Consider the following 12,652-nt stretch of genomic DNA (forward strand, 5'->3'; position numbering starts at 1 on the left):
CGAAAGGGTTGGAGAGAGGGGGTAAAGGAGGTTTTGTGGGCGAGGGGCTTGGACTTCCAGCAAGTGTGCGTGAACGTGTTAGATAGGAGTGAATGGAGATGAATGGTACTTGGGACCTGACGATCTGTTGGAGTGTGAGCAGGGTAATATTTAGTGAAGGGATTCAGGGAAACCAGTTATTTTCATATAGTCGGACTTGAGTCCTGGAAATGGGAAGTACAATGCCTGCACTTTAAAGGAGGGGTTTGGGATATTGGCAGTTTGGAGGGATATGTTGTGTATCTTTATATGTGTATGCTTCTAAACTGTTGTATTCTGAGCACCTCTGCAAAAACAGTGATAATGTGCGAGTGTGGTGAAAGTGTTGAATGATGCTGAAAGAATTTTCTTTTTGGGGATTTTCTTTCTTTTTTGGGTCACCCTGCTTCGGTGGGAGACGGCCGACTTGTTGAAAAAAAAAATAATGCATAATGATAAATGTTTATAAGTATTAAAGTAATTTAGACTTTTTTTTACCCCAACAGTTACTTCAACTAATATTTGTGCTTATGGAGAAGAAGCGTGGAATCCAGAGCTCGGGATATCTTTTCATCTTCTGGCTATTGCTGATGGTGTGCGCTATTCCAGAATTTCGCACAAGTATTATACTTTACGATAAAGTAAGTAATAGCACTCATTTGTTTGTTTATAAGGATTTTATTTCAGGGGAAAGTAAGGGAAAATGATAGATCATATTTTAACTACTCTTATCTAGGAACTTATTTGATGTCAAAATATTATGGCATGTCTCATCCACTGAACATTACCTGCTGTTAACTAACATACATATCATTTCTCTTTCGGGAATTCTCCTAAATCTGGAATTAGATTTTGAATCAGTTTTTTCATAATAAGAGTTTGACAAGAAGGGAGGGGGTAAAGGAGGTTTTGTGGGTGAGGGGCTTGGACTTCCAGCAAGCGTGCATGAGTGTGTTAGATAGGATTGAATGGAGACAAATGGTATTTGGGACCTGACGAGCTGTTGAAGTGTGAGCAGGGTAATATTTAGTGAAGGGATTCAGGGAAACCGGTTATTTTTATATAGCTGGACTTGAGTCCTGGAAATGGGAAGTACAATGCCTGCACTTTAAAGGAGGGGTTTGGGATATTGGCAGTTTGGAGGGATATGTTGTGTATCTTTATACATATATATATATATATGTGGATTGTATATCATTACTACTATATTCCTCCAGTCTTAATTAAGCCCAATATGTAGTCTCTTGATGCATGTCTGTTTGTCCCACTCATAGCTTCAAAATGCCTCTGATTTCTGATTTACAGCACCCCTTCACCATCCTTGTTCCTTGTCTCTTTTTATCACTTGACATCCTGCTGGGAATATAGCATCTGATATAAGTTCAGCCAGCTTTGTCTCTGTGATAGCTACAATGTCTGGGTTACCTTTGCTATTCTTTCTTTCAAGTTATTACTCTTGTTCAGTAATCCATCTGTATTTGAGAACCACACACTGAGCTTTTTTTCCTTTACCATATACTGGTTTGTGTTGGCTATTTATTCTGCATGTTACTCATCTGATAGGACTAAGGAAAATAGGTCTGGGGTTGGTGTGTGCATTATTGCAGGTAAGGGGTCAGGGACAATATTGTCAACAAGGAAAAGGAAGGGAGTCAGTGTCAGGATAAGGGAAGGATTGAGGGTAGGTGTTTAGTGTTAATTGGGAAAATGGGGATGGGCTTTGCAGAGGGTGTACACATGTGCATCAGAGATAAGTGATGTATGCACGTGCACTAGAGATAAAAGGGAAATTATATACTTAACATCAATTTCATTTGTTTTATTTCAGTCTGATAATCCAGATGCCCTCAAGTTTGGATTGTACATGGTATACTTTCCTTTGACTGTTGTGATGATGTTCTTAAATTGCTTTGGTGATGCTACCCCACAATATGTCAGCTTTCCCCGTGGTGAAGTAAGTTAATCATTTTAAACCTATTCTGATAAGCGTGTAAGTATATATAAGTACAATGGACCCCCAGTTTAAGATATTATTTCATTCCAGAAGTATGTTCAGGAGCCATTACTGAACGAATTTGTTCCCATAAGGAATATCGTGAATTAGATTAGTCCATTTCAGACCCCCAAACATACACGTAAAAAACGCACTTACATAAATACACTTATATAATTGGTCGCATTGGGAGCTGATCGTAAAGTGGGGGTCCACTGTATTTAGTTAGATTATTGGAGATGTTCTCCTGAGGGTTTCTTTTCCTGTAATTAATTTTCCATAAAAGTGTGAATATTTTATATGATAAGCAAATTTGAACTTGTGAATAAAGGAGGGGGTGATGCCTAGAGTCTTGATTGAGTAATTATTCTGAAAGAGTTAAGGAGTTTGATTGTGTGAACATGAATTACCTGGAGTTTACCTGGAGAGAGTTTCGGGGGTCAACGCCCCCGCGGCCCGGTCTGTGACCAGGCCTCCTGGTGGATCAGCGCCTGATCAACCAGGCTGTTGGTAACATTTTCTGCCCATTGCCTTGTTTAGCAATTTTACCAGAATTGAATGCGTCATAGTATATAGTAGTATTCCAGTCTAGATAGTACATGTTTCCTAAATTATATCATCATTAGCTGGACATGATTTGTTCGAAAACTTTCTTTTTATTGAGCCTTTTGTTATTGTGGCATTTACCCCAATGCAATAAAACTAATTCATTCTAAATGTTAGAATGAATCTTTCATCAACTCGATGCTAAATGCTGTGACACACATAACATACTTGTACATAATTCAGAATTAAGACAGTTTATCTGGAGCAAGAAAAATTCCCTTATGTTTTAACTACTTTTATTGAAAATCTTCAAAAAGCTTGACGCCAGTCATGTATCCACTAGGATCAGAGATGTGACTCCAGGTTTTTATTTTGTTTTGTGCATTCAACAGAAACCAAGCCCAGAAAATAATGCATCCTTCTTTAGTCGTATCACATTTGCATGGGTGGATCCCATGATATGGAAAGGCTACAGAAAGCCTTTAGTACAAGCAGACATGTGGGATCTCACACAAGAAAATGCATCACGAAAGACTGTTGAGAAATGGGACAAAAACTGGAAGAAAACTTTAGGAAAAGTTTATAAGTAAGTTTTATGCTATTTAATATTGAATAGTCATGTATAAATTATTTCATAGTTTAAATAAAAGGTAAGATATTTTGTAAATGAAATAAGTGCTAATTTTTTTTTTAACAAACTGGCCATATTCCACCAAGGCAGGGTGGCCTAAAAAGAAAAAAGAAAAGTTTCTTCTTTTAAATTTAGTAATTTATAGAGGAGAAAGGGTCACTAGCCCCTTGCTCCCATTAAGTGGTAATATGCATAGGTATATAAGTAGTTGTAGGTAGTAGGTTGGTAGACAACAGCCGCCCAGGGAGGTACTACCGTCCTGCCAGGTGAGTGTAAAACAGAAACCTGTAATTGTTTTACATGATGGTAGGATTGCTGGTGTCTTTTTTCTGTCTCGTACACATGCAAGATTTCAGGTATGTCTTGCTACTTCTACTTAAACTTAGGTCACACTACACATACATGTATAATCATATATATACACACCCCTCTGGGTTTTCTTCTATTTTCTTTTTAGTTCTTGTTCTTGTTTATTTCCTCTTATCTCCATGGGGAAGTGGAACAGAATTCTTCCTCCGTAAGCCATGCGTGTTGTAAGAGATGACTAAAATGCCGGGAGCAAGGGACTAGTAACCCCTTCTCCTGTATAAATTACTAAATTTTAAATTGAGAAACTTTTGTTTTTCTTTTTGGGCCACCCTGCCTTCGGTGGGATACGGCCGGTTTGTTAAAAAAAAAAAAAAAAAAAAAAAAGTACAGTGGAACCTTTACTTGCGAGCGTGTCCATGTTCGAGTTTTTCCAAATACGAGCAGTCGATGGGTCGATTTTTTGCTTCCATACGCGAGCAAAATTTCCACAAGCGAGCAGACCTCAAGGCAGGTTCCTTGACACTGGTGAGGGGCTCTTGCTCTTGATCTCGGGAATTGTATCTCATTTGAAACTTGGGCATTGTATGATGGAAAGATGCTTCTTAACGTACACCAAAAATGAAAGAAATCTAAGCATAAATAATGGAGTTCACTTCTCAGCAATTAGCCACCCCTTCGCAGTAATTTTTGAATGGTTTTTATGGTTGTATTCTCGTTTTTTGGTCTCATTTGATAGAATGGAATATATATTTCAGAAATAGATATGATTTTAATTGCTTTCACGGCAAAAAGTACCTTGAAATAGAGCTCAACCTAGGAGAAATGGTTCATTGCTTGGCTGTTTCAGAGTACACAAATGACGTCACTGTCCATTCCAATATGCAGTCGTAAATGGGTTGACATTATACAATTATTGCAATAAGGAATAACAGTAAATCTTATATTTTTTTGTGTGAATAGTTTTAAAAATGCAGTATTAGAATGTGGGGCAGAACTTTGTGGTTATAGGAGGGTGGGAGCAGGAGGAAAGAGGAGTGATTGGTGGAATGATGAAGTAAAGGGTGTGATAAAAGAGAAAAAGGTAGCTTATGAGAGGTTTTTACAAAGCAGAAGTGTTATAAGAAGAGCAGAGTATATGGAGAGTAAAAGAAAGGTAAAGAGAGTGGTGAGAGAGTGCAAAAGGAGAGCAGATGATAGAGTGGGAGAGGCACTGTCAAGAAATTTTAAAGAAAATAAGAAAAAATTTTGGAGTGAGTTAAACAAGTTAAGAAAGCCTAGGGAAAATATGGATTTGTCAGTTAAAAACAGAGTAGGGGAGTTAGTAGATGGGGAGATGGAGGTATTGGGTAGATGGCGAGAATATTTTGAGGAACTTTTAAATGTTAAGGAAGAAACAGAAGCAGTAATTTCATGCACTGGTCAGGGAGGTATACCATCTTTTAGGAGTGAAGAAGAGCAGAATGTAAGTGTGGGGGAGGTACGTGAGGCATTACGTAAAATGAAAGGGGGTAAAGCAGCTGGAACTGATGGGATCATGACAGAAATGTTAAAAGCAGGGGGGGATATAGTGTTGGAGTGGTTGGTACTTTTGTTTAATAAATGTATGAAAGAGGGGAAGGTACCTAGGGATTGGCGGAGAGCATGTATAGTCCCTTTATATAAAGGGAAAGGGGACAAAAGAGACTGTAAAAATTATAGAGGAATAAGCTTACTGAGTATACCAGGAAAAGTGTACGGTAGGGTTATAATTGAAAGAATTAGAGGTAAGACAGAATGTAGGATTGCGGATGAGCAAGGAGGTTTCAGAGTGGGTAGGGGATGTGTAGATCAAGTGTTTACATTGAAGCATATATGTGAACAGTATTTAGATAAAGGTAGGGAAGTTTTTATTGCATTTATGGATTTAGAAAAGGCATATGATAGAGTGGATAGAGGAGCAATGTGGCAGATGTTGCAAGTATATGGAATAGGTGGTAAGTTATTAAATGCTGTAAAGAGTTTTTATGAGGATAGTGAGGCTCAGGTTAGGGTGTGTAGAAGAGAGGGAGACTACTTCCCGGTAAAAGTAGGTCTTAGACAGGGATGTGTAATGTCACCATGGTTGTTTAATATATTTATAGATGGGGTTGTAAAGGAAGTAAATGCTAGGGTGTTCGGGAGAGGGGTGGGATTAAATTTTGGGGAATCAAATTCAAAATGGGAATTGACAGTTACTTTTTGCTGATGATACTGTGCTTATGGGAGATTCTAAAGAAAAATTGCAAAGGTTAGTGGATGAGTTTGGGAATGTGTGTAAAGGTAGAAAGTTGAAAGTGAACATAGAAAAGAGTAAGGTGATGAGGGTGTCAAATGATTTAGATAAAGAAAAATTGGATATCAAATTGGGGAGGAGGAGTATGGAAGAAGTGAATGTTTTCAGATACTTGGGAGTTGACGTGTCGGCGGATGGATTTATGAAGGATGAGGTTAATCATAGAATTGATGAGGGAAAAAAGGCGAGTGGTGCGTTGAGGTATATGTGGAGTCAAAAAACGTTATCTATGGAGGCAAAGAAGGGAATGTATGAAAGTATAGTAGTACCAACACTCTTATATGGGTGTGAAGCTTGGGTGGTAAATGCAGCAGCGAGGAGACGGTTGGAGGCAGTGGAGATGTCCTGTTTAAGGGCAATGTGTGGTGTAAATATTATGCAGAAAATTCGGAGTGTGGAAATTAGGAGGAGGTGTGGAGTTAATAAAAGTATTAGTCAGAGGGCAGAAGAGGGGTTGTTGAGGTGGTTTGGTCATTTAGAGAGAATGGATCAAAGTAGAATGACATGGAAAGCATATAAATCTATAGGGGAAGGAAGGCGGGGTAGGGGTCGTCCTCGAAAGGGTTGGAGAGAGGGGGTAAAGGAGGTTTTGTGGGCAAGGGGCATGGACTTCCAGCAAGCGTGCGTGAGCGTGTTAGATAGGAGTGAATGGAGACGAATGGTACTTGGGACCTGACGATCTGTTGGAGTGTGAGCAGGGTAATATTTAGTGAAGGGATTCAGGGAAACCGGTTATTTTCATATAGTTGGACTTGAGTCCTGGAAATGGGAAGTACAATGCCTGCACTTTAAAGGAGGGGTTTGGGATATTGGCAGTGTGGAGGGATATGTTGTGTATCTTTGTATGTGTATGCTTCTAGACTGTTGTATTCTGAGCACCTCTGCAAAAACAGTGATAATGTGCGAGTGTGGTGAAAGTGTTGAATGATGATGAAAGTATTTTCTTTTTGGGGATTTTCTTTCTTTTTTGGGTCACCCTGCCTCGGTGGGAGACGGCCGACTTGTTGAAAAAAAAAAAAAAAAATAATAATAATAATAATTAATAATAATAATGTTTTATAATAATACATATAATAATAATAGTATAATAATATAATACAATAATAATAATAATACATTAATAATAATAATATAATACATTAATAATAATATAGTTACAATAATACATATATAATTATAATGTACTACATATAATAATTATAATAGACGACTTCAAAAGGCCGTCACTAGATGGCAGTGTTTACCACAACAAAGAGGGAGTGGTTGTGGCCGCCTCCACCAGTTACATAACGACATATTTTATTCATTCTAGAGTATATATCATGTTTCTATGTTATATTGTTTGTTATGCCATATTAGATGAACTGATAGATAAATAAGCCGTATAGATGATATTAGCTAAATTATTCATGAAGTATTTTGCCCGGTCTCCAGACAAACTCTCGTCCACCACTGACACCGCCCATACCACTACATGAATGACATATTTTATTCATTTTAGAGTATATATCAAGTTTCTGTATTATTTATTATGTCATATTAGATGAAGCGAGATAGATAAATAAGCCGTAGAGTTGATATTAGCGAAATTATTGAAGTACAGAATTCCTCTGGAACGGATTAATTGCATTTCATTTAATTTAAATGAGAAAAATTGACTCTGCAAATGAGCAAATCCAGTTGCAAGCAAGGTCATAGAATGAATTAAACTCGCAAGTAGAGGTTCCACTGTAGTACATAAAGAAATATGAGGTACAGTATCAGAGAGAATTTTTGAAGTTGAAATTGAGTCAAGGTTATGAGTTTAATAAATAATAGTTATGTTGATATAAGTGAACAGTTAAATGGAAAAAGAAATTAATTAGGTGTGAAATGTGGTTCTTTCTTTCTTTCAACACACCGGCTGTATCCCACGGAGGCGGGGTGGCCCAAAAGGAAAAACGAAAGTTTCTCCTTTTACATTTAGTAATATATACAGGAGAAGAGGTTACTAGCCCCTTGCTCCCGGCATTTTAGTCGCCTCTTACAACACGCATGGCTTACGGAGGAAGAATTCTGTTCCACTTTCCCATGGAGATAAGAGGAAATAAACAAGAATAAGAACTAGAAAGAAAATAGAAGGAAATCCAGAGGGGTATGTATATATATGCTTGTACATGTATGTGTAGTGTGACCTAAGTGTAAATAGAAGTAGCAAGACGTACCTGAAATCTTGCATGTTCATGAGACAGAAAAAAGGACACCAGCAATCCTACCCTCATGTAAAACAATTACAGGCTTTCGTTTTACACTCGCTTGACAGGACGGTAGTACCTCCCTGGGCGGTTGCTGTCTACCGACCTACTACCTAGGGTGAAATGTGGTTATTTGAAACTAATATTTTCACTGATGCTGATAATTGCTAAGACAATGTAAGCATTATGAAGTAGATTTGCAGACAGGGTTTTCAGTGATTTTGGGCTGTTGCATAGAATATAATGTAACCTTTATTTTCTAAACAGAAAGCATGGTTCTCAATCATGGGCTTCCTACTCAAACAATGTAGTTCATGTGGAAGTTCCGAAGCATGAAGACCACAAGAAGAAGAAGCCTATATCAGTCTTGCCAACCATGGTTCGCACATTTGGCCCAACTTTTATCTTTGGTGCTATACTTAAGTTCACATATGATGTGTTACAGTTTGTCAGCCCACAGATCCTCAGGTAGGTTTATCATCTTGTTAGATTTTTTCTTTTCAATTTAGATATGGCAAATTGTTAATTCACACAGTCTTAACAGTACCATGGTATATTAATGTCTTGTATACTTTATACAATGCAGTCTGTATTACAATAGAAGTACTAAGTTTTGAAAAATAGGAAACTATTTTTGGGGGAAGATTTGATTAACTATTGTAGGAATAATTCCCAGTAACAATATCTCAAATTTTACTACTTTTTCAGACAGTTTTATTTAATATTTGTTCATTTGTGCATCAGTTCATCCTTTAGGACTTAATAGTTTCCTTTGTCCATTTTCTAAATAATTTACTGTACTAGTATGCAGTCATTTTAGAAACTTCACATGAGTGCAAGCAGCTGAACTAGGGTGGGGGCTGGCATACTGGTTCATCCAAAACCCATAGTATTTATACCTATTTACAAAGCAGGAGACAGGTTCTTAGTTTTGAACTATAGACCAATAAGACTCACAAAATCGTAATGACACGATTGCAAACAAATCATACCACAGGCGGGATTTGAACCCGCGGTCAGAGAGTCTCAAAACTCCAGACTGTCGCGTTAGCCACTGGACCAGCTAGCCACAATAAGATTCGTCCAACTAGGTATATTTCTACACCATAGGAAGGTTAGCATAGGCACCACTGTGACCACAAAATGCAAGTTTTTACAACGAATCTCCAGCTAGTGTGGCCGTGACGAACTCTAGCTCAAGTCCCCTCACTGCCGTCAACATGACTCATGAAATCGTAATGACACGATTGCAAACAAACCATACCACGGGCGGGATTTGAGCTCGCGGTCAGAGAGTTTCAAAACTCCAGACCATCGCGTTAGCCACTGGACCAGCTAGTGGTGCCTATGCTAACCTTCCTATGGTGTAGAAATATACCTAGTTGGACGAATCTTATTGTGGCTAGCTGGTCCAGTGGCTAACGCGTTGGTCTGGAGTTTTGAGACTCTCTGACCGCGGGTTCAAATCCCGCCCGTGGTATGGTTTATAGACCAATAAGCCTTACCTCCATAGGGGGAAAATTTATAGAATCTATAATTCCCAAGGCAATTCATAGCTGTCTTGAAAGGCATAAATTGATTAATGAATCTCAGCACCGTTTTACAATGGGGCATTCCTGCCTTACGAATTATTAACTTTTTTTGCCAAGGTATTTGAGGAGGTAGATCATGGTAATGATAGGGAAATGTTCCTTTTGTATAGAGGCTCATGTTAACCATTTGTTTAAATATTTTCAGCCTGATAATCGCTTTTACTGAAAGTGGGTCTAGTGAACAGCCAAATTGGCGTGGCTATTTTTATGCTGTAGTGATGCTGGTATGTACACAGCTACAGTCCTTCATTCTTGGCCAATACTTCTTGAAGATGTTCTTAGCTGGGCTTCAAATTCGCACTGGAGTAATCTCTGCTGTTTACCGCAAGGTTAGGAGAGTCACTTTTCTAATTACTCTGTAAATATTGTAATTTAGCATTTACAGAAACAAAGCCCGATCTAAAATTCATGCTACAAAAGTTGTGCATGAGAGCTGCTTCAACATGATGGCATTTTTGATGGCTAGAAAAAAGGTAGATAGTCTTAGCAGAGGACCAGTTAATAGGATGGCTAGAATCTCTGACATGACAGAAAAGAGTGTTGTTGGCCTTTTGTGCTCTTTAAGTCTCTTGAAAAGAGAGTGGCTAGTTTTGCCACAGTATTCAAGAGGACAGAAAGAGCTAGAAATGGAGTAAACACTGAAAGAGAATTTTTTTCCAAACTGGCTGTCTCCCACCAAGGCAGGGTGACCCATAAAAGCAGAAACATTTTTACCATCACTCACTTCATCACTGTCTTGCCAGAGGGGCACTGATGCTACAGTTCAAAACTGCAAATATCTCCACCCCTCCTTGAGAATGTAGGCACTACTTCCCACCTGTAGAACTCAAGACCAACTAATAGTCATAAAAACCACTTGCCTCTATTCACAACTGTCGCACTCACACACACTTGCTGGATGTCTAAACCCGTCATACACAAAACCATCTTTACCCCCCTACCTCCAACCATCTACTTTCCCTCCACCACAGATTTATACACCCTCCAGTCATCCTATTTTCCATCCTGTCTAAATATCTGAACCCCCCTCAACAACCCCTCTTCAGCCCTCTGGATAATACTTTTAGTAACCCTGCACCTCCTTGTAATCTCCAAGCTACGAATTCTCTTCATGGCTTCCATGGGTAACATTCTTTTTCTCCACAAATTCTTCAGTGCACCACTCACCTTTTTCCCCTCATCATTTCTGTGGTTCACCTTGTCTTTTATAGATCCATCTGCTGACAAGTCCACTCTCAAATATCTGAACATATTCACTTCCTCCATACTCCCTCCCCCCAATCTGATATGCAATGAATACTATTAGTGCGAAGGGTATTCCTCTGAATCTTAGTTCTGGCTTTGTTTCTAAAGATGCCTGCCATTTCCATTATGTAGTCAGACGCTCTAAATTAGAGGGTGTGTAAAGGTAGAAAGTTGAAAGTGAACATAAATAAGAGTAAGGTGATGAGGGTATCAAATGATTTAGATCAAGAAAAATTGGATATCACATTGGAGAAAGGGAGTATGGAAGAAGTGAATGTTTTCAGATATTTGGGAGTTGACTTGTCAGCAGATGGGTTTATGAAGGATGAGGTTAAGCATAGAATTGATGAAAGAAAAAAGGTGAGTGGTGCGTTGAGGTATCTGTGGAGACAAAAAAAACATTATCCTTGGAGGCAAAGAAGGAATGTATGAAAGTATAGTGGTACCAACACTCTTATATGGGTATGAAGCTTGGGTTATAAATCCTGCAGTGAGGCGGCAGCTGGAGGCAGTCGAGATGTCCTGTCTAAGGGTAATGTGTGGTGTAAATATTATGCAGAGAATTTGGAGTGTGGAAATTAGGAGGAAGTGTGAGTTACTAAAAGTATTAATTAGAGAGCTGAAGAGGGGTTATAGAGGTGGTTTGGTCATTTAGAGAGAATGAATCAAAGTAGAATGACTTGGAGAGCATATAAATCTGTAGGGGAAGGAAGGCGGGGTAGGGGTCATCCTCAAAAAGGTTGGAGGGAAGGGGTAAAGGAGGTTTTGTAGGTGAGGGGCTTGGACTTCCAGCTAGCATGTGTGATCGTGTTAGGTAGGAGTGAATGGAGACGAATGGTTTATGGGACCTGACGAGGTGCTGGAAAGTGAGCAGGGTAATATTTAGTGAAGGGATTCAGGGAAACTGGTTATTTTTATATAACTGGACTTGAGTACTGGAAATGGGAAGTACAGTGCCTGCACTTTTACCCTTTAACTGTCGCAACCCCAAAACCTGAAGTGTCTCCTGGTGTTGAAAAATTTTTGGAAAAAAAAAAAATTTTTTTTTGAAATGATAGAGAATCTTTCCCCGATGGGAAATTTGATCGAAAACTTTAGGATTTACACTCCGTGAAGTTAGGGATATGTACACATCGGCGATTTCACTGACTTTGAGCCCTATTTTCAGCCAATTCCATTGTTCCAGTCGACCAAACTTATAGCTATTTCTTTAGAACTTCATTTTTTCTATCAATTGAGTACAAGAAACCGTCCATTTACCGATTTCAACTACCCAATAAAGTGGTCAGAAATTGGCAATTTGGCCATTTTCATGCAAATTAAAGTAGATGCCAGTTTCAAAATAGGGTCCAGAATAAACAATGCAGACATTCTTGACACTAAAATAACATATCCTCTATTCATTAGTAACATCTCCAAGCCCCTCTTATATTACTCTTGCTTTCTATTTTGATTTTTCATTCACACAAAAAATAGAAGATTTACTGTTATGCAGACTACTGCATTATTGTAAAAATGGTATAAATGATTTCAGTGCACAAGTGAAAGAATATTAGACTCCCCAGTTGACGTGTATTGGATGTATGGTGTGATTTGCTTACTCTTGAACATTGGTAAAAATCGAACATTTCCTCTACTTTGAGCTCAATTTCAAGGTCATTTTCATCGTGAAACTTATCACAATCATCTCTATTTCTGTAATATGCTTTCCATTTTGTCAAATGAGACCAAGAAAATGAGAATACATCGATATATATTATAGGAAAATACAAC

At 38.4% G+C, this 12,652-nt stretch overlaps 1 protein-coding gene across 7 annotated transcripts in view; it reads left to right on the forward strand.

The window, feature by feature from the left end:
* LOC128687865 (multidrug resistance-associated protein 1) overlaps positions 1-12,652 on the forward strand; it is a 314,708-nt gene that overhangs the window by 47,831 nt on the left and 254,225 nt on the right. For all 7 annotated transcript variants that reach the window (XM_070083525.1, XM_070083523.1, XM_070083524.1 and 4 more), the window contains exons 4-8: positions 525-659; positions 1,847-1,972; positions 2,950-3,143; positions 8,310-8,510; positions 9,780-9,963. In XM_070083525.1, coding sequence (XP_069939626.1) covers positions 525-659; positions 1,847-1,972; positions 2,950-3,143; positions 8,310-8,510; positions 9,780-9,963 — 840 coding nt within the window. The remainder of the gene's footprint in view (positions 1-524; positions 660-1,846; positions 1,973-2,949; positions 3,144-8,309; positions 8,511-9,779; positions 9,964-12,652) is intronic.

This window comes from Cherax quadricarinatus, chromosome 10 (genome assembly GCF_038502225.1).
Source record: "Cherax quadricarinatus isolate ZL_2023a chromosome 10, ASM3850222v1, whole genome shotgun sequence".
In the NCBI taxonomy this organism is placed as follows: Eukaryota; Metazoa; Arthropoda; class Malacostraca; order Decapoda; family Parastacidae; genus Cherax; species Cherax quadricarinatus.